General features: G+C 43.6%; 1 protein-coding gene across 1 annotated transcript; it reads right to left on the bottom strand.

The window, feature by feature from the left end:
- Positions 1-177: 177 nt before the first annotated feature.
- On the bottom strand, positions 178-26,260 carry lin54 (lin-54 DREAM MuvB core complex component). Its single transcript, XM_080018347.1, has 14 exons — positions 26,164-26,260; positions 21,570-22,359; positions 19,135-19,246; positions 15,668-15,798; positions 6,133-6,288; positions 5,190-5,373; positions 4,999-5,072; positions 4,712-4,909; positions 4,525-4,616; positions 4,350-4,424; positions 4,084-4,186; positions 3,857-3,991; positions 2,400-2,602; positions 178-1,092 (listed from the first exon to the last, which is right to left on the bottom strand). Exons 2-14 carry the CDS (start codon positions 22,332-22,334, stop codon positions 894-896), a joined length of 2,427 nt encoding a protein of 808 aa, XP_079874473.1. The 5' UTR covers positions 22,335-22,359; positions 26,164-26,260; the 3' UTR covers positions 178-893.
- Positions 26,261-27,030: the final 770 nt, after the last annotated feature.

The following is a 27,030-nucleotide window of genomic DNA, read 5'->3' as shown; positions in this document are numbered from 1 at the left end:
TTAAATGGCAATCCCTGCTGCAATCTATCGAGAGAAAAAAAAAACAAAAAACCTTCCCCAACCAAAAGTTTCAAATCTCAAGGTATTATTAAGATGGTACTTTGGCGAAAAGTGACACATCATCACACCAAGTTCACCCATCACACTTTTTAGGTGATGGAGGAAACTCTGCCTCCAGTTTGAGGGTTGCTGTATTCACTTTCAAGAGACATAGCTTCACGTGTCATGGACTGCCGTTGTGTTGGTGAGGGGAGGGGGCGTGAAGCTCCAATACTTACCGCAACCCCCAATTTGTGTTTTGAAGACAGGGCGAAAGCAGAACTGGATAGGCCCATGGGGCTGAACAGACAACACATTTAGCACAAAAAGGTTACAATCCCAGCACCATCCAACTATAGGGCTTCTCAGGAGCCACTGTTCTCGGCTTATATGGATGGGAGGCAAAAATAACAATAAATAACCAATGATAAATTGATTGTAGTCAAATCGATTTTTATAATGATACTTGAATAGCTCACTGCAATTTAAGTAATCGGTAACGTGGCCTTTTAATGAACAGATTAGAACTAAGCAACGGGACCTTGTGGATATTCACCGAAAACACACGCAGCTCTGTCCTTAACCCATCGTGCGCCAAGCGTCCTGCGTATAGCGCGTGAGAGTTAAAGTCAGGATCTTCCATTTGAACGACAACCTCGCGTTGTAGGCGCTCACTTTGATCTACCGAAGTTCCAGCCGGCTCTCGCTCGGAGAGGGGAGGCGTCCTGCCGCCCGTCTATCGTCTTTTCCATGAACATTTCCCCTTCAAACTCGACTGGGGGGACGAGGGATGGAGGAGACCCCAATCTGACTGAAGAAGAAAAAAAATAAAAATAAAAATAAAAAAAGAAGAGCTAGCAGTTGATGGCGCAGTCCGTTTTGGCTTTCCCCGCCGAGCTGATAATCCTCACGAGGCAGTGTCCAAACTCCTCCAGTATCATCCTCTCCGCGTGGGAGTGGGGCTGATGGGAGAGCTCGGCCTGTTTGGCTTGGTCCAGTAAACACTCGCATGTGGCTTCGACCACCTCTTTTGTTACAAACGTGTAGGGCAGTCTGTGAGGGGGGAACAAAAAAAAAAAAAAAGAGAGAGTTAATCATCCCTTCCACCTGCCACCATCTAAGCTGACACTGATTTAAAAGAACAACCTGGAGTTGGGAAGACTTCAGGATCACAACCTTGTGAAAGAATGGCTCTATGAAATAATTAATTACTTTTCATTCATAAAAAGCAACGGAAGCACTATATCTGCTGCATCTAAGCGGAATTATGTGATCCATCCTAAACAGATCGATAGATATATAGATAGTCCAATAGATAGGTATAAAATGATTGATATGAACGATAGAAGAACAGAACGATTTATACTTTATTCATTCCCGTAGGGAAATTGCATGTTAGCAACAGCTTGCATTAAGTAAATAGGCAAAAACAATAAAATAGAAGAAAATGGCCTACCGTAATGTGTACAGTCAACCTCACGGTTGACTGTACACATTAAAATATTTGTGTAGTTAAATCCCGGATTATGGAAAAATCAGCTAAATGTAATCCGCACCAACACAAATAAAATAGATTATTATTATTATTATGCCCTACTAATAGTTAGTGATGCATGACTCGCAAACTATTTGGTTGCAGCAAACAAACGATTACAGCGATAACTAAACAACAACTTATTCTATTATATAATTATAGAACCCAGAATCGTGATTGTGGCGCCTCCCCTTGCGGCTGCCTGCGCGAGCACCTTGTGTCGATTACGCACATTTTGGTATATTTTTGTATTTTTAGAGCTTATAGAGCGTCATCACCGGGTGTCATGACATTTCACTGCATATATGTATGACACAAATAATCACTTGAACTTGAAATATGACATAATAAAAAACATGAATCCTAATGATAAACAAAATATATAAACAAAAAAACGTCAGGAAAAACCATGAAACAAAAACATAAATAGAATTGAATAAAAAAAAGTGTTTAATAGTTTCTTAACATTTTTATATTTAGTTCGATTTTTTTTATTTTATTTTCTGGAATTTCCCTTTGGGGATTAATAAAGTATTTTTATCTTATTATATTCTTCTTATATTTGTTTTTTTACTACTTTACCCAGCTCAATCTCCAAAAAGCATTTCACTACATGCTGTACAGTACAATATGTATGTGACAAATAAATATTTTGAATCTTCTCTAAAATTTGAAAAAAAATGGAAATAGTACAATAAACCTAACGACGAAACACTAGTATTTTTCATTTTAGATAAACAACATTAAAAAAAACAGATTCACTTTGAAATGTTTTTTTTTTTAGATTCCACATCTCAATACATAAAAAAAAAAAAAAAATTGTTACCTCCCGCCTCCGCTCGTGCTGACTGGTGTCGTGCGCATGAGGAGATCTGAGATCTGTGAGGACAGTTTAGTTTTGGCCGCCGTCTGCTGCTGCACCCGAACCTCCGCCGCGTCGGCCAGGTGCATCAGGGTCTTCCTCTCGGGGCTTTCTTCAAAGTTCTTGCAACCGATGCACTTGCAGATGGACGAGCACATGATCTTTGCCTTCGATGGGAACCCAAAGACAGACAGGAAGTTACGTTTCAGTGGCGAAAGAAACGCTGGGATTTGCTAGCATTCGTTCTGGCATGACAATGAAATTCAAGGACTTTTTTTAAAGTGCTATTTTTTCCCCATTTTCAAGATTTTTTCCATTTTCCTCAAAACAAATATAATCAATTTTCAATGATCTCTATTCATTAAAATATAATGTACAGTATATAGTATAGAGTATCTATCTATATAACTACTATTAATCTCACTGTCATCTACTATTACACCAAATTTCCTCAAATAAAAACCAAGCCTCTAATAAATGCCTTGTCTACACAAAAAGAAAAGCCTGCCTCAAATACGGACCAGGAAAAAACTGATCGGAGCTGCAGTGCTGTTCTGGTGCGGCGCTCCACTCCCAAACAAAGCCAGAGGTATATTTAATTTACTCCATTTCCTCCCGTTGGCTACCATCACAAGTGCAACTTTTAGGGGGGCTACTAGCTCTCTCTTTTTTCACACCATACATGTGTTTGCATGGCATGGCACCCAGATGGGAGTTTGATATAAAGTTCATACTAAAATATGATCAAATATATTTATTAAACAGAGGGAATTAGATATAAAAGCCCAACTATAATATAAGCCTGCTTCAAATAAAGGCCTGGTACCCTCTGAAGTTAAGGTAAATAAAGGCCCTGGTCACTAATTGTAAATCGCTTTGGATAAAAGCGTCTGCTAAATGTAATGTAAATATTTGAGGAAATATGGTAAGTGTCTATTTCCAACCATGCTGGATTAAAGTTACATTTCCCTGGCACAAACAATGTCGTAAAAGCCATTCTGGAAACATTTTTATCACGTTACGATTTGAATTAAAAAAAAACAGGTATCGCAGGTTTTCAACGATTGCAGGTTTTTTTAATGGACTTTCAAGCACTTCAGTACAAAAGGGGCCTTTTTCAAGGTATCACTTAAACTGAGTACTTTAGGTAGTACTTAAATTTCTGAGGATAAAATTCAAGCTCGACTACACTTCAGGGACCAGGTAAAAACCCCTGATTATTTTTAAATTAGTTCTAATCTAATTTAAGGAATATTTGAATATTTTCAATGTAAAAAATACGTATCTAATTTAAACTTAAATTATATAACACATTTTGCAGCGACATCTAAATAAATCCAATACTTCACTTTTCCCATTTTACTTCCAGGCCTTGAGTTTTGATGATCAGTGTATGAAATCACCTGGAAAGAACCTCTCACCTCATAGCATTCACAGTAGTTCTTCAGGCAGCCGGAGCGCTTGCAGTTGCAGCCTTTGCTGTGCCTCCGATCCGCCTCTCCTTTGCCTTTGCCGATCTTTGGCTTGAAGGCCTCGGGATTTCGGTCCAGACAGGTCTAAGCACAAGCATCTCCCGGTTATTGTTCAACAGACAAATGAGACCTATTAAGGCCGATAATGTAGCTTGAAACCCAACGTTTGCTCTCACCTTAATGGCTTTAAGTCGTTCCGTTTCGTGTTCCAGATTGTTGAAGCAGTTGTTACAATTGCAGTTATTGCAGAACTCTCCGTTCGCAAAACAGTCACAATATCTGGGAGATAGACACCGTTAGGAATCGTCTGAATATTGGATTTTTAGTATTGAGTAACTCTCCTCTTACAAATAGCAAGGGGGGGGCGTGCTAAGTAAGAAGATTCCACAACCCTCCCAACAACAAATAAATAGCAGTTCGAGTTTAAAGTTTTCCTACTTACAATTTGAGACACTGAGACTTGGTGCAGTTGCACGGTTTCCTTGGTCTTGAGGCTGTATCTACTGTGAGCTGTAGGCTGTAAGCGGAAAAACTTCACTCATTTTGATTTTCTAGACACAGGTTTGGTTGGTTGAACAACCCGGGTTTAAAAGCACCAGTATATTTGTCCTTCTTACCCATTGAGCGGCAGTCTCGCCTGGGTCTGGATACTGGCCGGGTCAGGAAAACTAGAGCTGCTGGCGAGGGTCACAAAGGGGGACTGCTGCAGCTACACGGATACCAAAAGGGAAGATGTTTGAACGTCAGGGATCGCTTCACACATCTGATGGAAATGTCTTGGAAGTGCCGATGAAACACGCTGACCTGTGTGACGTATTGTGCCGGTACGACCGCGTATCCCACGTTTCCGCCTCCGGGAGCGGGCGCCAGGACGGTGCCGGGCGGGAGGTTGGTGAAGTTGGGCTGGATCTGGGCCAGCGGGGTGGCCGGCATGATCAAGCGCTGCTGGCTCTGGGAGGTGGTCACCACCTGGGCGGCCGACGTTAAAGGCTTCGGCACGACCTGAGGAGGGATTTTGAGACGTGGTTGACGCTGTAGAAAAGTCACAATTCATACGTTCAGTATTTATAATATCTGATATATCTACTCACCTGTTTCATGGTTTGTACGGGGGCAATTGGGACGGACATCCGCACTGTTCCGGCATTCACCACCATAGGTTTAGCTGTGGGCAATAACATCCAAAAAGAAAAATCATCATCAAAATAAACATTTAGATGCAAAGTATCCAAAAGCTTCTATATGACCTTAAATCTAAAATCAATAAACACCCACGGCCTACCTGTTTGCATGGAGCTGGTGGTGGGGCCGCTGGTCTGCCCCGAGTTGGTGACTGTGGTGGCCGTCACCAGGCGAACGTAGTGGAAGCGGCTGCCCGGCACCTGGATCTGCTGCACATTGGCCTGGGTGGCCAACGGGATGATGGTTTTGAACTGGGAGCCTCCCATGGCCACTGGTTTTATACTCTAGAAGAAAACGTTTGCAGCGCCATGGGTTTTATTTTTATTTTGTTACACACGATTCAGTTCTTCATTTCAGCTAAGACTTAGCATTTTGACCATGTGGCTTAAAGGATGCGGCCACAAGATTTTTGCAGCAATTTGCAGTATTTGATATTAGAATGTTTTACTGAATAGAAGTACATACTTTCATGCTCTACATGTCTTACAAGCTGTAACCAGAAATCACAATGGCAAAATGTTAAATTACGAACAAAAGTCCCGAGGCTGAAGTGAGAACACATAAGATGGGTCTTTTGGAGTATCTGTTGCTTTTTCAAATTAAAAGTTTTTTCCCCCCTTTATTTTTTTATGGAAGTGTAATAATGGTCAACTAAACACCTACATCTTGAAATGTATCTTTTTGCGTGTAAATAAAATATATCTGTTGGGGGTAGGGAGGCTAACAGACCGTTTCTTCCATTGCCAAAGCTGTTGCCCTGGCTAATGTGTTTCATAAAAATAATGAAAATAATAACTTTATTTAAAAATCAAGATCTACTTGGACAATAAATAAATGTCAATGTTATTGGCTCATCCACCATTTGATTCTCAAGGCCAGGTTAAAAAAAATTTAAATACAGAATAACAAACTTATTGAAATGTCCAGAGATCCTTTAATCATGTTTGTACACCATATTTATTTGTGGCCAAAAAAAAAAAAAAAAAAAAAAAAAGACAGTTAAATTATCTCAGATTTAGTAAACCTTGCAGTATTGGTCTCACCTGTGCTGTGGAGGGGTTGGAGACCACCTTGGCTGGGGAGATGGACGTAGATTGCTGAACTGCAAGGATCTGCTGGCCCAGGGCCATGTTGACTGGGAGTCCCACCGACTTCTGGGGAGCGTTGGGTGTCTGGGAGGCCACGGACACCACGGTCAGCTGGCGGAGGAAATGAGAACAATGCGTAAAAGGTTAGTATGCAAAACTTTGTCTCAAACTGTGACGGCATGCGTTTTTGACAGCGTTGCAGCGAGGACAGCGACTTTTACTTGTAATTCTGAATTCAGTTAAGCTCCCCGCAGGCATTCCAGATCTGCGGATGTAACGCTAATACCTCACAATAAGGAGATGGAGTAAGAACGGTGCTTTATTGATGTTGAGCCTCCAACCACAAGGCTCTTGTGTTGGGAACGGTCAGATCTGCAAATTTAATTCACAGCTGCAATGTAAATGTCAGGAATAACACTACCCAGCCAGGAACGGGGTCCTCCACCACCTTTATTCACAATTCTAAACAGAAAGGCTTGCTTAATCGGGGTGCTGGAGGAATCTCTGACTCATGCGCCGCTGGTGCTGCGACTGGGCTCCTGGTTGGCTTTCGAGCCCTGTGCGTCGATCCCCCTCTGCGAGTTGGACAAAGATTAAGAAAGCTCCCTGCCTCGAGTGGAACCAATCAGCACCGCGGTGGTGATTCGGCCAACTCGAGGCAGCTGGGCGGCCGCGGGAAAGGGGGCCATGCTGTCGTCTGCAGCCGCAGCTTGACCACGCCCCTTGGTCTGCCACACGAGAGTAACGGGATGTGAGACCACTTACACCCCTTTCCCACTGCACCAAAAAACCCGGTAACTCCTGCTGACATCAGCCATTTGTCACCAGTGGGAAAGGAAAAACCCAGGTCAAATGACCCGGCAACAGACCAGGTTTTAATGGGCTCCACCTCCAATTGGCTCTGGTGTGAACAGGACACCCGGATCAACCGGCTAATTTTGGCCCCTTTACCAGCGCGATGTGACGCACGTTGAAATTCTGGACACTGGCACATAATAGGACAGGAATATCAGTGTATCATTCAATCATTTCATAGCCCATTTAGAAACCAAAATCAGAAGTTATTGTCTTTTTTCCGCAAGGGGGACCATAAATGTTGTGTGTGGGGATCGCACCGTGGGGACCACAGCGGAGAACCCCCACGCTCCCCACCGGGGGAGGTGTCAACCCCCTTTTTTAAGCGGGTTGCCCCAGGTTTAAAAAAATAAAAAATAAAAAAATAATAATAAATAGATAAATAAAAACCTTGGTCAACCCGCTGATTTTGATGTGAAAATGGCATTAGTGACCCGAAGGGGGTCAGTTAGTAAACCCATCTACCCCTCTTTCCTGCTTCCCTTCTGCTCTGAAAATACATATAAAAGCAAACACACTCACTTGCTCTCTCTCCCCCTCAGTCACATATCTTGGTGTAACACTTGACCGTGAAACTTATCAGGTCGTAAATTAGAACCTACATTCCTGAGTACCTCCTCTATAGTTCCTCTCTCCGTTTAAGACAAAAAAACCTGTATCAATGAGTAATTAACTAAATCACCCAGTCATCAAAGTAATCTTAATATGCAAAAGTTTTTATTTGAGTGAATAAAAGTTTAATCACTATACAATGTTGAATGACAGATACAAATGCAAGGCTTTAATGTGAATTTCATCATGTGACTCTACTGCCCTCAAGTGGCCAAAGATAAGAAGTTATTTTCTTGTATCCGTAATCGGTGTATCTCTAAGTGTTTGCTTTAATATCTTTTCTTATTAACGGTACCAATATCGAATTATAAGTTTAGTAGCTTGAAATCATTTTAATGTTGGATTATCTCTGCATTACATGTTGAAGTATGAACAGGCGACAGGGTCATAGGCGCCCATGGCTCATTGACGCGCATGGGGAGTAAAGTCTAGCCCGTCTGGTCCGATCTCACAGAAGAGCTGCTGTCGCACAAATTGCTGAAAAAGTAAATGCTGGCTGTGATAGAAAGGTGTCAGAACACACAGTGCATCGCAGCTTGCTGCGTATGGGGCTGCGTCGCTGCAGACCGGTCAGAGTGCCCATTCTGACCCCTGTCCACTGCCAAAAGCACCTACAATGGGCATGTGAGTGTCAGAACTGGACCATGGAGCAATGGAAGAAAATGGCCTGGTCTAATGAATCCCATTTCTCTTACATAATGTCGATGGCCTGGGTTAGGGTCTGACCATCCGGACCTTAAGGATCTGCTGCTCACGTCTTGGTGCCAGATACCACAGGCCACCTTCAAAGGTCTTGAGTCCATGCCTCGACAGATCAGAGCTCTTCTGGCAGCACAAGGGGGAGCTACACAATATTAGTGGTTGTTAGTTGTGGTTTTATTGTTGTGGCTGATCGGTGTATATACAACGTTTCAAATCACTGAGTTGGATGTAATGTGTAAAATATCAAATTAAATACTTACATAAAGTAGGGAACCAGATGTTTGTGACAAAGGATAGATATACCAGGAGGCTGGCTCAAGGGACAGGCCCCTTTACACCGCTAATAAAAATGGCCGATCTCCTTTGTCCACTGGCTTTTACTCCAAAGTTATCGCTCCTGGTTTTTCTATTTGTTTTGATACTGATTGAAACCCGGAGAGATCCGTGGATGTGCAACACAGGTCTTCTCTATCATAATTATTTTTATAGTTTTACTCAGTTTTTCCCGCCTGAGGCACAGTTCGACTTAGTGAAGCCAGATCAAGTTGGATAGTTTTGTATACTAGTAACCTGATTTCTCGAGTTAAAATTAACTTTGTAATTAATAAAGTAATTTGTGTGGAACGGCCAACAGCGTTATTTACAAGTTTGTTTTTAAACAAGTTAGTTAGAAAGTTAGAAGAGTCACTGTCCGACGGCCAGCTCTAACGGACCAAGATGAATCGCAAGTCACAGGCTGCGATTCGCTACCAAGACACAGTTGCAACGGTGCATCAAAGCCGACCACGCAAATGACGCCGGGACATCCAGAAAAACGCTGCTGTGTGCACCTCTCCAAGCTGCCAATATTGTGCTCCAGGGGTCTTCCCTGCTAAAGTGCATCGTGTCTTCTGGAACGGAGCAAATGCAACAACGTTGAGTCCCACCGGCCTAACCTCATTTTAGGACAACGCTGTAACCCAGAGAACCCCACTGCTGCGTCTTCCGAGTGACTTTTGATGTCGGATAGGGCTTTAAATCCTTGGATCACAACTTAAAAACTATATTTAGTTCCCTTTAGTTCATTTATCCTATCTCAAATCACATATTCCCGCTATTTCCACCAAACCAGTTGTTTCATTTAATTGTCAGTTAAGAAATCCATCCTTTTCATCTGCTCTTTATTTTACGTTTTATTAGCCAACATCTTAGCTATTAATGAATGTTTCATTTATCACCAGGGTTGGTGTCGTGTGATATCTAGATTCAAGAAGAGCATAGAGGTCAATGAAAAAGAATACAATTACACCTAATTTATGAGATTGATTCATTAACTAAATCGATTCATCTGCTTAATTGGATTTCATTAATTCCTAAAAAGAGGGATTCATGGAACCCAACCCTATTCCAAGTGAGACTTTTTCATTCCTAAAGTAGTTATTAACGCTACAGCATCCATCAGAACAACATTATTCAGGGTTCCCGCATTTTTTAGCTTGACATTTTCAAGGGTAATTTCCAGGACATTTTCCATAACCATATTACACAATGTGAAGTGTCAGTAGCAGCCACCCTAGTCTCTGTCGTATGAGTAGCCGGTTCATTCTCATGAAACCACCACCATAACACATTGCCGTGCGCTCACACCTCGCACTTCTCACGCTGAGAATCCCAAAATAAGTCAAATTGGGTTTTTTTTCGACGTATATATTTCCTCACATGTGCTTGCTTGGTGCCCGTCACTGTTAGCGTGGTGGACGGGAGACCCCTTCAAAAAAAAAAAGTTTTGCATACCTTCATAGTCATTCTGTAGGGCATAGTTAGGCAATTGCCTGGGGCCTCGTCAACTAGGGGGACTCGTAAATGCGACCCCCCGCAGATTTTAGGTACTTTTGGTGGCGTTTCACTTTTTCTTCCCCCCCCCCCCACATCATTTGAAAGTGGAGAATCAGACCTTCAAAACAAGGTGTCACTTGTGCGAATCAAGCAAATATTTTTAAAGCTATGGCTTGTTAATGACAAGGGTGCGGCAAACTGTGTTTCCGAGATCATCACCCTCAAAGTTTTCCGAAGGCTCCCCTCCCGTCTTTTTTATGGACGTGACGTCAGCTTTGCTTATTCGCGTGTTACGCCGCCTACACAACAATGAATCCAGGTGTCTGTACAAAACACGTAAGATTTAGAGGTTGAACTCTATCAAAACGGTTTCACATTGTGACTTCACATCACATGGAATATGAAGGAATGATCTTCACCTGGACGCTCCCTTTAAAGGAAACCATCAATCTGCGTTGTTCAGCGTCATGGTAAGTGAACTGTGTTTCCCCATGTTATCCAACGGAATCTTCTATTTATAAATCAAACTCAGCTTTGGTTTTTGGTTTTGGTTTTTTCAACTTATTTGGCGGGTCCTGGCGATTTTAGAAATGCGCGGCAATGTGTGGATTTTTATTTTTCATAAAATATGTTGTTTACTTTGTCACTGACTCTAGCGATTAGCGATCAGCGCTGTGAATCTCTCACACCCGATGAGTAGAATTAGGAAAAAAATCAGATTGGAGAAGAACGTAAAGAGCAGACAGATACGGTGGGCGTGGGAGAAGAGACGCACTTGCACTTGAAAAGTCTGTTTTGAGGGAGCCAGACGATCCGGCTCACTGAAACCCCTCCCAAGCATCACTTTTAACTATGATATTGTATGAAAAAAATAACTGATGATTTATAATAATTTAATGTGACTGGACTCAATTAACACCCTCTAACACAAATTACACAATTAAGCAAGGCATGTAATGAAAAATCCTCTCCTTTTGTTTTCAAATAATAAAATTTTATATTCCCCCTTTTTTTTTTTAACCTGTGCTGTCAGCCTGCTGGGCGTACAACACAGAGTATTTGTATGCCATTTGCATCTAGGACAGAGTTAGTCTGCAAGAGGAGTTCAAGTTCTCAACCTGCAATGCAACTCTTTATTAATTCTTAAATCATCAAGAACTGCTGCAAAACTCTGTCCTGTGGATGCCCTGTAGAATGACAAGAGCTTTTGGTTATGTAGACCCACCACCAGCCCCCCTCTTTGGAGAACTTTTTATCACGTTTGGATCTATAAACAACTGATCACTACTCCGAGAGGGGGAGAATCACCACGGTGAGACAAATAAATCAAACAACATTTACACAAAAACATGAACATTGGATGACAACATGTATTGAAAAACTGAATTAGGTCCAGGAAAACTGGAACTACAACTGGTCCCATGGCCTCTTCCTGTCAAAGTTATGGCAGCAAATGAGGGAGGAAAGGAGAGAAAAGCACCCCTGGACGCTGGGGTGCACTCCAAGCAGGGGTGCGTGTGTGCATGCGTACGTGTGTGCGTGTAAGATGTCCATCGGTGAGTGTACACGACTTATCCCCATTGGTACTGGTGTAGAAGGTCGGTATTATGTTGCGGCGCCTTCAAGCAGCACAAGGGGCCCCGAAGCCCCCCAAACTCCACAGCCCCGCCCGGCGTGAGTGCAAAGTAACCATACACGTAGCAGCAAGTGCCCAGCACGGGGCACCTCGATGTTACACCACCCCCCGGCCATGCCGGCAGGCCGCCAGGTTTACAGGCCCTCCGCCACCCCCAGCACCCGGGGCGCCCGCCACAGAGAAGCCCTGCCGCAGAAGCAAAAGGCCAACAGCCGCCCCCCACACCCCAACCAACACCCACAACGACAAGCAGTCCCCCCAGGGGCCCCAGAAGGCACCCGATGGTGCTCTCTGCAGCCCTGCCAGGTCGCAGAACATCCCAAGCCACCAGGCACAAGCCGTCAGGACTCCAGCCAGGCTGGGAGGGGGGGCCCACCCGGCCGCCAGCGACCAGCCACCCCGGAAAACCCCAGTGCTCAATGTGTGCTGTTGGTAACTGCAGTTAAAATTGCGGGGTTGGGGGGGCGAGTCCTTCAGGCAAGTCGAAACCCAAATCACTCGCACCTCTCCTGTCTCGCAGACCCTGGTCCAATGGAGTGATGTTCGGAGTAGGATTGGTGTGCCAATGTGTGTGTTGGAAGCTAATGTGAGTGTGATTAAAATTTTGGGAAGGACGAGAAGCATGCTTGGGCAGGAGCGTGACAGCCAAGATGGCAGCTGCCCGCTGCATCCCCACCCACATAGCCTGCACCCCACCATCCCGCAAGCCCTCGGTCTATTGCGTGGTGTATGTGCTGAGTATGAGTTTTGGCACTGGGAGAGATAGGCGAGTGGCGACTGGATTGATCCAGGGGCGCAGCAACCACACGGACCCCCTCCACCTGGACCCAAACGCGCCCCAGTGCGCCCACCTCCCGTACCTGGTGGCAGCCAACCCACAGCGATCAGCCAAGGGCGCAGTGCGTCCGCCATGCGCCTCCACCATGCGCCTCCACCATGCGCCTCCACCATGTCGGGCAGCTCCACGCCCACATCAGGCCCCTGGTCAGCCCCCAGCCGCCGAGCATGCGGACTACAGAACAGAGGGCGGCAGACGGCACCCCCCAACCCACAGCCCCGCGCCTAGCACAGCCAGCCAGGTTCAGGACTCAGGTTGACAGGCCCAGACGGATCGCCCAACCAGCCTCCGCACGACGCCCCCCCCCGCAGGACGCAGAGGGACACGCAGGCCGACCCGGTATCTGGCGACCCCTGCGGCGCGCCGACCCGCCGACCACGGGGCCCGAGGCCCGAGACCCGAACCAGCAACCCACACGCCCCGCCCCTAGCCCGAGCCCCAGAACCCACAACCACGCCCGGAACCCACACACGGACGCCAGGTGCAGGCACTCCCCAGGAGCAAATCCCCCCCCCACCACCATCCCGGAGACAGGCCAGCTCAACTCAGGCAAAGGAGCGGGCGCCACCCCCCTTCGACCACCCAACTCCCCCGTGGGGCGGGGAATCAACATGGTTTTGGGATATTGCCAATAGTTTTTCCATGGAGATGAAATCTATTAATAACTGCAACCATTGGGATGTGGTGAGATTATCTCTATTTTTCCTATTGAGTAATATAGTTTTCTTGGCCATTGTTAAGGCGATCAAAATGGGTTGGTGGTGTTTCAGTGGTGGGTTGACTGAGGAGAGGTCACTGAGAAGCCATATAGACGGGGAGAATGGAATGCTGCAACCCAGAAGGGTTGACAGCTTCTTGGTGATGTTGGTCCAGAATGCTAGGATAGGTGGGCAGAGCCAGAAGGCATGAAAGTAGTCATCTCTGGTATCAAGGGAACAGTGGGAACAAATGTCTTCATCCACAAAACCCATTTTGAACATTTTGTGTTCCGTGATATGGGCTCTGTGCAAAATCTTATATTGGATGAGTTGCATTTTGGAGTTGCAGGTCATAGAAAAGGTGTTATTTCAAATAAGCTTCCACAGGTTGATATCGGTGGGAACAGCAAGGTCTCTTTCCCATTTCATTGTAGGTAAAGATAAGGTGTCGTCTATTTTTAGTAAAAGTTTGTATATTCTGGAAAAGGGATTTTTCAAGTGACCGATATGAGTGAGATGTTCAATCATTTCAGGTGGTTGTAGGATGTCGCTCGACAATTTGATTTTAACTTTTAGAGACTGCTGTAATTTAAGGAATTGAAGGAAGCCGTGGCCACCGATATTATACCTTTTGGTTAAGGTTGGGAAGGATATAAGCGAATTGTTTTCAAAAATGTATTCCAGATGAGTAATTTCTTGTCTTTTCCAAGACCTAAAGATTATTGGTCTGTTTTTAACCAGGAAATCTGGGTTGTGCCAGATTGGCGTGAATTTGTTTGGGGATAGAGTGTGACCACTGAGTTTGAGGAATTTCCACCAGGCTGACAGAGTTGTTGCGATAAGTGGGTTTTTAAAGCAATTATGTTTCCTTATAGATTCAGTAAGGAATGGGAGATCGGATAATGATAGCTCCTGACATTCAGATTGTTTAATGTCTCACCATCCATGGGCCAATTGTTGCTCTGGTTGTAACCATTTAATTATATATTGAAGATGGTTTGCTAGATAGTAGTATCTAAAGTTTGGGGCTGCTAGGCCTCCACAGTCTTTGTTTTTCTGTCGTGTAGCTAGTTTAATTCTCGGTTTCTTGTATTTCCAATAAAATTTGTTGACTATTGAGTCGAGAATATTAAACCAATGTACTGTTGGTTGCACTGGGGTCATTGAAAATATATTGTTTATTTTTGGAAGTATATTCCTTTTCACTGCTGCTATCCTACCAATTAGTGAGATGGGTAGTTTGTTCCATCGAATGAGGTCTTCTTCAATAGATTTGAGCGATGGAGTGAAGTTAAGGGTAAACAAATCTGATAGATTGGAGGAGATATCAATACCAAGGAATCTAATATTGCCCGTTGTGATGGTTAAGTGAAGTTTCTGGGTTGCAGCATTACAGTCCCCCCCAATGAGTGGTAAGACTGTGGTTTTAGTCCAATTTATTAAATAGTCTGAGATAGCTGAGAATTTAGATATAAGATTGAACACCTCCGGTAGGGATGATATTGGGTTCCGTATGTACAGTAGGATATCATCTGCATACAAACTGATTTTGTGAACAGAGTTTCCTGTTTGTATGTCTACAATATTACTGTTTTGACGGATAGCAGCTGCGAGGGATTATATATATATTTATTTTACAATTGTATCCTGCGTGCCGGACTGAAATGGACAATAAAACTCAAGCCATGTTGGCGCACCACAGCCAAAATGACTGTCTCCCTCCCTGAACCCTTACTTGTGGGAACTTAGACTGGGGGTTCCACAGTCTGTAAGTCAAGGGCAGAGAAAATCCCATGCTTAGCACTTAGCTTCGATGCTAGTGAGTCTGGTCACGCTCCTGCTGTGGGTATAGTTACATAGATGGAGGGCGGTTTTAAATATTACCCAATGCCCCACTTGACGTAGGAGGGGGGTTCAAATTTGAACGTCTTATTTCATTTAATTATATACTCTGGGAATGCATCATTTGCTACATATAAATTGAATATTGAAAATGACTGGACATCCCTTTTTTGATTTCCACGTGTAGGCATCAACTTTTCATACTACAACTTTGTAGTAGTATGAAATTTGGCCATTTTCCATACGTTTTGGAAAACAACTTTTTCAATCCAGGTTTTCGAGGAAGCGGGGGAATCCTGATTATTGCTCTGAATGCTTACAGCTTTTTTTCTTATATGCATGACGTATATATAATAAATAGAAAATCCTAACATATAAGCCTAGTAAACATAAAAAACATCAGTAGTCATCAAACCTGCAATATGTACATTTCTGAAAAAAAACTTGTGTGGGAGTTGTTTTTAAAATTTTCAAGCGAGATCAAAAACTTACCTTGCTGGGCGTCTTCAGGGGTGAGATGGCGATCTTTTTGCTGGAGAGACTTTGTATGCTGGCGTTGAGGGGCTCGGTGATGGTAATGGTCTTGGAGGGAATGACCGGCGTGGTCTGCGAGAGGACCCGTCCTATAGGCAGATGACGTACCGAAAAAAACAGCGATGCAACATCTAAATCCAAATTGTAGATATTTGAAAGAGAAAATAAAACTACAATCGCATATACATACATATTTTACATATAATATATGGCGTTTTCACTAAATTGGTACAGTGCATGTAGCAAACTTTTTTCCACCAAGTACTATGTATGCCCAGATAAATAATTTGATATTGGGCTAAGATATAAGCCTAACAAATAAAGGTAGCCAACTTCCTTTCGTGATATAACATGAATTCTTGACTTCCTTTCGCCCTCATATAGCAAAAATCAAAAGGGACGTTCTAGCTTATGAGACATTTGTGGAACAGACATGGAGGACATTGAGCGCAGATGACAAGGTTCAGGAGTATGGGTTGTTTTTCCATAGGCGGCATCATACAGACAGTAATTATGGGACAATGATAAGATATGAAGACATCTTAAACAGAAAAAGATCTCTAAAGTACGTGTTCTTCACTTATTGTGTCATCATACTGGAAACCACATTACGAACTTCTTGTTTATCTTTTCAATAAACAGGCCTTGTCAACCAGTTAAAATTCATCAGCCATTTGGGGCTGGGGTTGGGGGGTTGGGCGTGCCGGTTGTGGGTTCAGGTCTTGGCCCCGAGGCTGGCACGCCGCTGGGGTGGTGAGGCTCGCGTGTCCTTCTGCGTCCTGTGGGGGGTTCCGTCTGGTCCTGTGACCCAGGTGGGAAAGCTGAGCCTGGGTGTGCTCGGCACGAGCTCCCCATCTGGTCTCCTTCGGTGGGGGGGCGGGCTCCTGTTGTCGCACCGGGCTGCCTGGGTACCTGTTTTCTGGCGCTCTCGGTGTGAAGGGCGCTCATCACAGCGGGGCCGGGCTGTTGGTGGGGCGTCTGCCACCCTCCGTTCTGTGGTCCCAATGCGCGATGGCTGGTCATGGGCCTGAAGGGGGAGTGGAGCCGCCCGGCACAGCGGAGGCGCATAGCGAGCCGCTCAGGGGACCGGGTGAGCCCCCTGTTGGCTGGGTTCGAGTCCTGGCGGCTTGCGCCTGGTGGTCTCTGGCGTGCTGCGACCTGGCAGGGCCCCGAGGTGGGTGTGGGTTGGGGTGCGGCTGTCGGCCTTTGCTCCCGCTGCGTGGGTTCTCTATGGCAGGTGCCCCGTGTGTCTTATGCCTGCACGTGGGGGTGGGTTGTATGTGTGCGCAGGGTCTCCTCTCTCAGGGCTGGGGGGTCTTCTGTGGCTGCAGGGCGGGGTACTCGGGGCTTTTCTGCTATTTGGAGGCACTACACTACAATACCGGCCTCATACACCGAAACTAATTGGGTCCAGTCCCGTACACACACACACACACACACACACACACACACACACACACACACACACACACACACACACACACACACACACACACACACACACACACACACACACACACACACACACACACACACACACACACTTTTCTGCCTCATTTACTGTTTTTAATACGTGTCGTCTGATGTTTCTATGTTTTTCCTTGTACATGTTGTTGTTTTTGGTTCTATGTTTATTTGTCTCACACGTGGTGATTCTCCACCTCTTGGAGTAGTGATTAGTTGTTTCTAGACCAAAACCTAGTAAGATCATTCTCCAAAGAGGGGGGTTGGTGTTGGTTCTGTGTAACAATAAACTGTGCTCTTGTCATCCTACAGGTCGTCCACAGGACAGAGTTATCACAAACAGATCTTGATGATTAAAGAATGAATAAAGAGTTGCATTGCAGGTTGAGAAGTTGAACTCCACTTGCAGGCTAACTCAATCCTAGATGTAATGGCATACAAATACTCTGTGTTGTATGCCCAGCGTGCTGACAGAACAGGTTTAAAAAATAAATAAATAAATAAAATAAAAAAAGAATAATTAAATTCATCAGTCAATCCTCTTATTTTGTTTGCTTGTTTAATGGAGGAGAGCACCTGCCAGTAGGCCACTTTATACTGACCCAGCGAGGTCTTTAATCCTAAATGATTGTTCAATGGAATGCATTTAATTAAGTGCTTAATTATATGCAGTAGAAACCTAAAGGGAAATGGTATACTTTATATCCATGTATTCCTTTGGCTTGTGTATTTTGTTAATTTCTGTTTGGTCTACCCCACCTTTTGATTTCAATGGTTTGACTCAATTAAGGGAGGGCAGTAGAGAGCATGAGGGTAAGGGCTCATTTGTTTTGCCGATGGCGTGAGGTTTGCATGCAACGTTCCAAAGGTGTGCACCCTTGCGACAAATCGCTGCTGTCGCCAGCGCTGCCATGACATCATTTATGGGCGCCACTAAACTATACTATGGCAACTAACAAGCAGGCTTTACACCACTACCACTCCAGTGCTTTAAGGCCAGAACGATTATCTGAATGAAAAAGCGTTTAAAAATAAACTTTTACTATGATTTGACAGGCATCAAAACATGCAATCTCAGAGAAACTCACCGGTCTAAAATAGCTCCCATAGATCCCTTTTTTTTTTTTTTTAAATCAACTTTTGTTTTCCCTCAAAGGCTGTCTCCATCCTTCCCTCAAATCACACCTTAGTCCGACCGCAGGAATGGTGTCTTATTTGGGATATGTCGAGATGATCGGAGGCGCTTTTCCGTTTCATCTTTCGATCTCCAGCTGTTCGTCTTCGCCGTTTCACATGTCTCCCCCTTCTTGTGTTTGCGTTATAATTGCGTGTCAGGACATGTGGACTCATGCCTACTGACAAATAGCACAAGCAAGGACTGAGGAGCTCTTTCCAAACATGAAGACATTGTATTGTATGTCTACTGCTACGGAAATGCCAGTTAGACAAAAGCATGAAAGAAATGATAATCATAAAGGATTTACACTTTCGACACGATGCTTACACAGTGCAAAATCATCTGACCATCATCAGTGTCAAAGTAGAGGGCTTATAGTTCAGGAATAGGCTGTATTTATTTCAGGTATTCCTGATTCAGCTACAAATTTCGCAATACATATCCACATATCACCAGGGCTTCAATTCAATGACTACATAAATAGTTTTTAGAAAAATACAGCTTCAGATTAATAAATCGATACATGCATTAGAACCCCAGAACATCTACCACCGGGCCCCCTCTCCAACTTTAAGCTGTTAAAAATGTAAAATAGATAGTGCAACGATTTAGAATGACAAAATCGAACGTCTTCGTCACCACTCGCACTTGAGCACTTTTTGCAGGCATCGCGTTTAGGTGAATTAAAAATGCGCCTTTTGAACTTATCGGAATTTCGCCTCTGGAGACATGTTGAGGACCAGATTTCACCAGAAGTCTTCCGTTCCCTGTGGCAACACGTTACCTGTGATGACGGGAGACACCGTTGTTTGGGCCGTCAGCCCTTTGTTGCTCACGGTCTTAGTGATGATAAACTTGATGGGGGCGGCGGAGGAAACTTGCGTCTTCTTAGCAATCTGTGGAGATCCGTGACATAAATTAGTGCTAAATAAGCCAAGACAAAAAAATAAATAAAAAAGTTCCATATTCTTACATCCGTATGTTTAATCCAGCAGCTCAAAAATTTGTATTAAACAGAATTAGTACAAGATTTGTACATTTAAAAAAATGTAGACGATTCTGTTTTCATATTTAAATGTACATTTGAGTAGTGAAGCCGGGCACGTTTTTTGAAAATAAAATGGTAAATCCACATTTTGAATTGCCAATTCAAACTAACATCTGGATATGTCACATACAAACAAAGGAACGTTTTTGAAAATTAGATATAAAGACCATTTGAATTTTTCCATTCAGTGAGTGAAAGTATGCATACTGGCATTTCAAAATCTAAATTGAAATGAAAATGGATTCCAATATCCTTACTGATCCATATGATGCTGACAAGAGTTTTTCCCCAATTAAATTAACATTTGAATAGTTAAACACTATCATATCCCTGAAGTTTGACAAACGACATCAAAATCACACTCGTTCTTATGACCACATTAAGCCCGACAGACTTCAGCTTTTTATGCTCCTGAAAAATGGATTTTAATGAGTTTAAATTGCAAGTCATTTTAACAAAGCTCTATTTTTGTCTTAAAATGTAAATGTTGCTGGATGCTGCTTTTTTAGGTCTAAATGATTGTATACGCTATGGCACTTTTTTTCTTTTCATTGACAGAAATGTGTTTTTAAAATTGATAATCGTTAAAGGGGACCTATTTTTCTCCTTTTCAACAGGTTAATGTAGGTCTCTGAGGTCTTCAAAACATGTCTGTATTTTTTTTACTGAAAATACCACTCAGAGTATTAGGACTGCTCCCAACTAAAACATTTCCTAGACAACTATCAGTCGTCAGTCGACTAATCGGCACATGTTTATAATATGAATTTAATTATTTAAATGTGTTTTTGCGGCATCAGAAAGTGGTTTGAGTTCCAGCGCCGAGAAAGAAAGTTCAAGAAGAATGTCATAACTAACATTTCCCGGGTGCCTTCCCCGTCCAGGATGTGGAAGAGTTCCCTGTCCCTGGCCCCCCGGGGCTCGGGCACGCCATGGTGTGGTCAGTCAGGGCTTTTAAAATATGATTTGGTTATTAAAGAATATGATTAACGGTTTAAAATGCCTCTATATATGCAATATTTTTTAGAATATAATATTATTCTTTTTTATTTTATTATTATATTTTTTCCGACTTTTAGACTGGAACACTAGTCTAAGTTTAAAATTCCATTTAAACGTCAGGGAAATTAGTCGATAGGAACACCCCTATTCTGAATGTGTTGGAACAACCAGCGAGGGGACTGAACATTTTGTTAATTTTTTCGGTAACACCAAAACAGTAACTTAGTTTTTTTAAACACTTAACCAAGTGTTTAAAAAAAAAAATAATAACAATAATAATAATTTACAAGCACTGCATGCATGCACGAAGCAAACCACCTGATAATTACCAGAAAAGCTAAGAGAGAAAAGAGCAAAGAGACTGTATATTTATTTTTGTTAAAATTGGTTTCAAATTAAAAGCTCAGCACAACTCCCGAATTGAGGTTTTTTCCCTGCAACCATCCGACCAATGAAAAGGTTGGTCGACTAAGACTCTTCACGTCGACTTACGTTTGGGCGACTATTTGGGGGCAATCCTACAGATAATGCATTCTAGCCATTGTAATATGCCACAAAATCCCTTTGTTCCTGAAGGTCTGTTTCAGTGTGTGTCACTTTAAAATAAAACGCTGCTGCTCCAAACGCCCACTCCAGAACAGTTTGCCCCAGTGGCCCTGTTGTATGAAGAACTTAAACCTTCACTTATTTCACCTTAGTAGTCTACCAAAATCTGATTCTGAACAAATTTGAGCCGAGAAAAAAGCAATCGAGTTTCTGAATCTTCACTCATATTAGATCTACAAGGTCTAATGTAAAGTTTGTCTTGACTTGATTCCTCAGATTGTGTTGTGATTAAGGGTTTGTTTTTTCCAACGTGTGTTTAAGAAACAATACTTGAAGAAATTTCTATTTTGATTTTACTATTAACAGAGTGTTGACTTCATAACAGTGATGAAGGTCAATAGCTATGAACCGCAAAGTGACCAATCTTCACTCGACAGCAGTCACAAGCAAGTTTGGCTGCAGCTAGATGGTGCTCCAAAAACAGTAAACAGTGAATCGGAAAGAGTTCTAGCTCCATGCATGTACAACTTTGTGCTAAGTCTGATAAATATTCCAGATATGCACTGAAATAAAATTGCATAGAAATTATAATATGCGTTTTATATTGAAATCAAAGATCCAACCTGCACGGTCTTCAGCTGCTGGGCTTGTAACGTGGCCATGGGGCTCGCTGTCGTTCCAACCACCGGCTTGAGTTCCGACCTTCCACCGATGGTCACCACCTTGAACTGCGGTGCCTGTGACTTGCCGTCTCCCAACCCCTGCGCCATGACCGCTTTACCGCCTGCGTGCGGCAACTGGAGCACTATGGGTTGCCCTGACTTACCGATCGACGTGACCAGGAGCTTTTGTCCCTCTTGCCGGATAACCTGGGTCGAGCTGCTCAACGACTTGGCGGCCTCGACCTGGGACGAGGCCACCTTGTTTAGGATGATCTGATGGTTGGCAGCGGATATGGTGAAGGGTGCCGAGAGTTTTTGTAACCCACCGGCTGTAAGCCCCGTCCCCGTCAAGCTATCAGTTGTTTTGGTGGTGGCCGCAGAGATGGCCAGGGAAGTCTTGTGGGAGAGCGGGGACGAGGAGGCACTGGAGACGAGGGTGAGCTGGCTTCCGGAGCCCACGCCGCCGAGCGACGGGTTCGAGGGGTTCGAGGGGGCCGGGGCTGAGGTGTGGGCGGGCCGCGGCAAGGGGGAAACAGAGCAAAGGGTGATGTTTTCCGTGATGGCAGACGCGTCGGTTTCCATGGGGATGGGCGCGGCGTCGTGGGGCTGCGGCCGCTCAATCACCCCGGCGGGCTGGGGGGGAAGGACATCCTCCATCACTACGGCCTCGGTGTCCATGATTTCGTCGGGGAGGAGGCTGTTGAGTTCCGGCGACACCACGTCCATTGCTGCAGAGTCTGAGTCTCAATTGCTGTTGAACAAAGCAGTCGCACACCTGTCAATGGCACTGTAGTGTAAATTCAAGCATACATAAATGGATGTTTAGAAAAGGGGGAATAAATTACTTTAAGATTCATATAGGAGTTTCTATATGCAGGAAAATAAATTCAAAATGTATCATGCGCATGCATATATAAATTTCAGTTATAACATCATGGCTCAATATCATTTGAGGGGACCTATTACTGTATGCTTTTCCTTATTTTCTCTCATATATATATATATATATATATATATACATACTATGGGTATATATATATACTATGGGTATATATATATACTATGGGTATATATTTATATATATATATATATATATACTATGGATATATATATATACTATGGATATACTATATATATATACTAATATATATATATATATATATATATATATATATATATATATATATATATAATGTTACAATGTCGGACATTCATATTAGACAAACGTGTCAAATAATGAGGTAAACTAATGACAAAGTAATCGCTGTGAACCAAACCCTCAGGCCTTGAACGCTCCGTTTCCAACAGGTTGTTTTTTCTACTCTGCCTGAGCTGACATCAGCTCATCACTGATATCTTTACACGGTCATCTGCTCCATCCAATCTGCTGTGCATTTCTCCAAATAAAACCAATAAAAATAGTGTTTTTATTGTAGATATAATTATTTATTTTATATTCCGATGTTTACATGAAACATAAAATCCCTGCATTTGAGAGTCCCGGTGTGTCGCGGTGCAGTGCACGTGTCTCCAAGCGAGGAGAACGGCAACGAAAGTCGGAACAAACTTTTAAATTACATCTTGTAGATCTAATATGAGTGAAGATTCAGCTTATTTATCTCCTCAAGTTTTCTGGTGGACTGATAATGTGAAATCAGTGAAAGGAACGGAGTAAATACAACTAAAACCCGGAAGCCATGTAAAAAAAAAAAGCAACAAACTTCAAAGCCATGTTTTGGGGACCTGAGAGACCTATATTAACTTGTGTTAAAAGGAGAATAATAGCCCCTCTCTAAAGTAAAATATGACAATACACATGTAAGTGACAAAAAATATATATGTTTGCTATATGATAATACACCAAATACAAGAATGCCTTGTAAGATTTCAATGAGATAGTTAGCCTAACACTGGTTCAATTGTGAACGAGAGAATCCATGGAGGAGCCTTTTAACATAAAGTAGGGAAGGAGTTATGCTGAATTCTGCCTGCCCGTTGAGAATTGCACGCACCTCTTGGGAGCACGCACAGCTTAAGCGGATGATTTTGACGGCAACGTAGTGTTCAAAAACAATATAATCTTCTTTGTGGGTGTTCATCAATGACGACAAATGATTTGACGTCTGCAGCTTATGAACGTTTATCAAAAGTCGAGATTGATTTGAAGTGTCCTTACCGAGCGTTAGGGTTGAATGAATTATTCGGCAGAACTGGTTGCAGCTACCACGTAATGCACCCCGTTATTTCAGCTTGGCTCATTACCGACCTGATACTCAAACTGTCGAGCCAAAATAGCACCAAAATATATGCTGATAAAACCATTTGGTTCACAGAGAAATAAAGCTGCAGTGTGGATCCATTATTCAGCTGATACGTATTTTATGACCTGCAGAAATGTAGATCCCCTTCCATCTCAGACCAGGTGAGTGTTAGATGTATAACTTTCTAATGTCAAGCCAAAACAGCCCAAAATTTGAGCTGGTAGCAGTGTTGGACTCCAAGGTGTCTGAAAAGAAACTTATGAGGTGCACGCATTATTCGCAGAACAGATTTTGTACCTGCCGAGATTTTCATCCCCCTCCATCTCAGACCAGGTGAACGCACAGTGTCAAAGAAGATGCAAAATCGGTTTTGCCAAATAATGCATCCACCTTGTAGGTTTCTTTTCAGACACTTTGGAGTCAAACCCCGCTACCAGCTCATATTTGGTGCTGTTTTGACTTGACATTGAGAATTTGTGAGAAAATGTGCTATTTTGGCTTCACAGTGTAAATATCAGGTCAGTAATGAGCCAAGCTGAAATAACAGGGGACTTGGCAGCCACAATCAGTTCTGCAGAACAATGCATTCGGCCCCAACACTCAGTAAGGACACTTCAAATCAAACTGTGATAGGAATAAAATGATGTCACCAGCACACGCTTTATTTGATCGAGTTTGGCAGACTTTCGCGTGTTTTCTGCATTTAAAAAACACCACCCAGGATCAGAGACATTGGCAGATGAATTCCAGACCAATCGTATAGCAGAGATGCGACTTCCGCCGAGTACTAAAACACTGACGCCTCTCGACGTTGATAAACCACAGACGTCCGATCATTTGCCGTCGCTGACGAACACGCACATCAAGGCGACACCGTTGGGAAATCGTCCGCCCCAACTGTGCGCGCTCCCAAGAGGTGCGCGCAGCTGTCTGCGGGCAGAGGATTCGGCACAACGGGGCGAGCGATTGAATAACAGCGTCGTGTCGGAACGTTTTAAACACCGGGTGCTTTGAAACCATGTCGGTGAGCGGGGGTCCACCGGCTGCCGCTGGGCCTCGCGGATTATCTTTTATGCGGTTTGTCACCCTCCTGTTAGCCCGAGTGGGGGGGGGCGGGGGGTGAAACGCTCCTAACGATTCGATGAATCTAAAAGGACGAATTATTTTTAATTTAAAAAGACAAAAACAAAAACCAACACACAAACAAACCAAAAAAAGTCTCGAGGGTTCGGCGAAGAGTTCGAAAGGGGAGACGGGGCTGTTTTCTGGCGGCGTTACTATTTCAGGCCGGAGTTGGATTTCGAAAGATCCGCCATTTTTCCCTCGTCATCAAGTCCACTAGCACCGCAGCGCCGAGCTGGAGGAGGAGGAGGAGGAGGAGGAGGAGGAGGAGGAGGAGGGGGGGGTCTTTGAAATGTGCTTCTAATTCGATCTATTATTTATTCAACTTTGGGATATATCTTTTCAGTCAGAGCGTCGTCTTCAACACATGAAAGGCGTTCGGCGATTAAAAAATGCAATATACACACACGTATTATGTATATATATATATATATATATACACATACATATATACACACACACACATTTCTTAATGCTGTCAGTCTCGTCTTGCCCCCGACAACAAACATCAACGGCCTTTATTTGGTTCATTACTTTGTATTTACGGTTGGGAAAGAGCACTGGCAACCGGGCGCCCTTTACACTGTGGGCAATGGTTTACTTTATCGTGGCCTACCCGATACAAATGACACAGACAGGGTCAGGGCAGTATTTTTACGGCTGCGTTCCGCAATTTGCGGTATTTTCTGCAGGCGCGAGGAAACAAAAACGGCAGGATCTTTGTGATCGGATGCATCCGAATCCTCCGCGCAGGAGGACGAACTACGCGCCGATGAGGTGGTCGCCACACACCTTATCCTGGTGTTAAGAGTTTCCCTAAACGGGGGCTTGCTCATCGTAAATAAAACGCAGGACGAAAACAATAAATCGGTTTCCTGGAGATGGTTTGCACCACACTGCACCGGCTGGGTTCACAAATGCTATTGACGCCACGAATGCGACGATCCGATCGCCACGGCTCGGTCCCCCCCGGTTTTCTTCGGCGAACTGACACTGCCGTCCGGCTCCGCCGAACCGGACCAGCAGACGGCACAACTGTAGCAAACTTACCGAGGCTGCTAACATTAGCCTGCTAGCCCACAGTACTTGAACCATATTATTGAGAATGACACGCTCCCCCACGGATGCGGTGCTGCCGGCCGTGGGTGATGCCGCGGCGTCGTCGTGCTTACCCCGTTCCTTGTGAGCAAGTTCGTAGCCCGGGTAGGAAAAAAAAACCCCACCAGCAAAAGGGACAGACGATTGTTCAAAATACCGCGCCGAGCGCCATTCTACCCTGACACATTCTGCTGCGACCACGCCCTCCCCGGGCTACGTCATCGCTACGTCACCCCCCCACCTCAACGGGTTAGTTAGGGTAATTGTAAATGGAGGGTTTTTCGTCCAATCAAGCGTCCTCATCCATAAACACAAAGGTTCTATCCGCGTCGATAAAGTCAATGTACTTTTGATTGAAATGACCGTCTTATAGGTAAAGAACAAAATAATAATATACAAATAAAAATAATATTGTTTCTAAAATATCACGATCAACTGTTTTCCTCATATCTATATTAATATATACTTTCTCTTACAGTTTCAGACATTTATGGCTATACTTCTAATTGGTGAGTGTTTTTTTTTTCTCTTTTCACTATATATACCTTTGTATTGCCGTTGTATCGGCCCCACTGACCTTAAATCTTTTTTTAAATACAGTGGACATGGTTTACTTTACAAGCATAAATAACCGATTATAACAGAGTATTTGTTTTTGATTATTTATTTCTACTACTAATGTGCTCATCATACACAGGTATAACACCCCACTCAGGTATCTAAGGTATAAAACGAATACTGTTCTTCCGTATCTCAAATTATTTTACTTCAGCCACTGGTGCCTTGATACTGGAGCGTTCACATGCTCTTGTATCATTACATATCAGTATCAGTATTCACAATTCATCATTATGCATATGTCCCAGTTGTTCGGTTATTTCTGCTGTTTATCGCTATGGCTACACATCCTTGTTACTTTCTGATAGAAGCAGATAGTAGGA

Source organism: Zeus faber (genome assembly GCF_960531495.2).
Source record: "Zeus faber genome assembly, chromosome: 17".
Classification (NCBI taxonomy): Eukaryota; Metazoa; Chordata; class Actinopteri; order Zeiformes; family Zeidae; genus Zeus; species Zeus faber.
Note: the sequence above shows the minus strand (reverse complement) of the source record. Positions and strands in the feature narration are given on the sequence as shown.

Coding starts and splice junctions, on each gene's coding strand:
- lin54 (XM_080018347.1), bottom strand. CDS start 22,334: ATGGACGTGGTGTCGCCGGAACTCAACAGCCTCCTCCCCGACGAAATC. Junction 4,910..4,998: donor CCGTACAAACCATGAAACAG/GTGAGTAGATAT, acceptor ATCCCTCCTCAG/GTCGTGCCGAAGCCTTTAAC. Junction 4,617..4,711: donor CGGCACAATACGTCACACAG/GTCAGCGTGTTT, acceptor GTATCCGTGTAG/CTGCAGCAGTCCCCCTTTGT.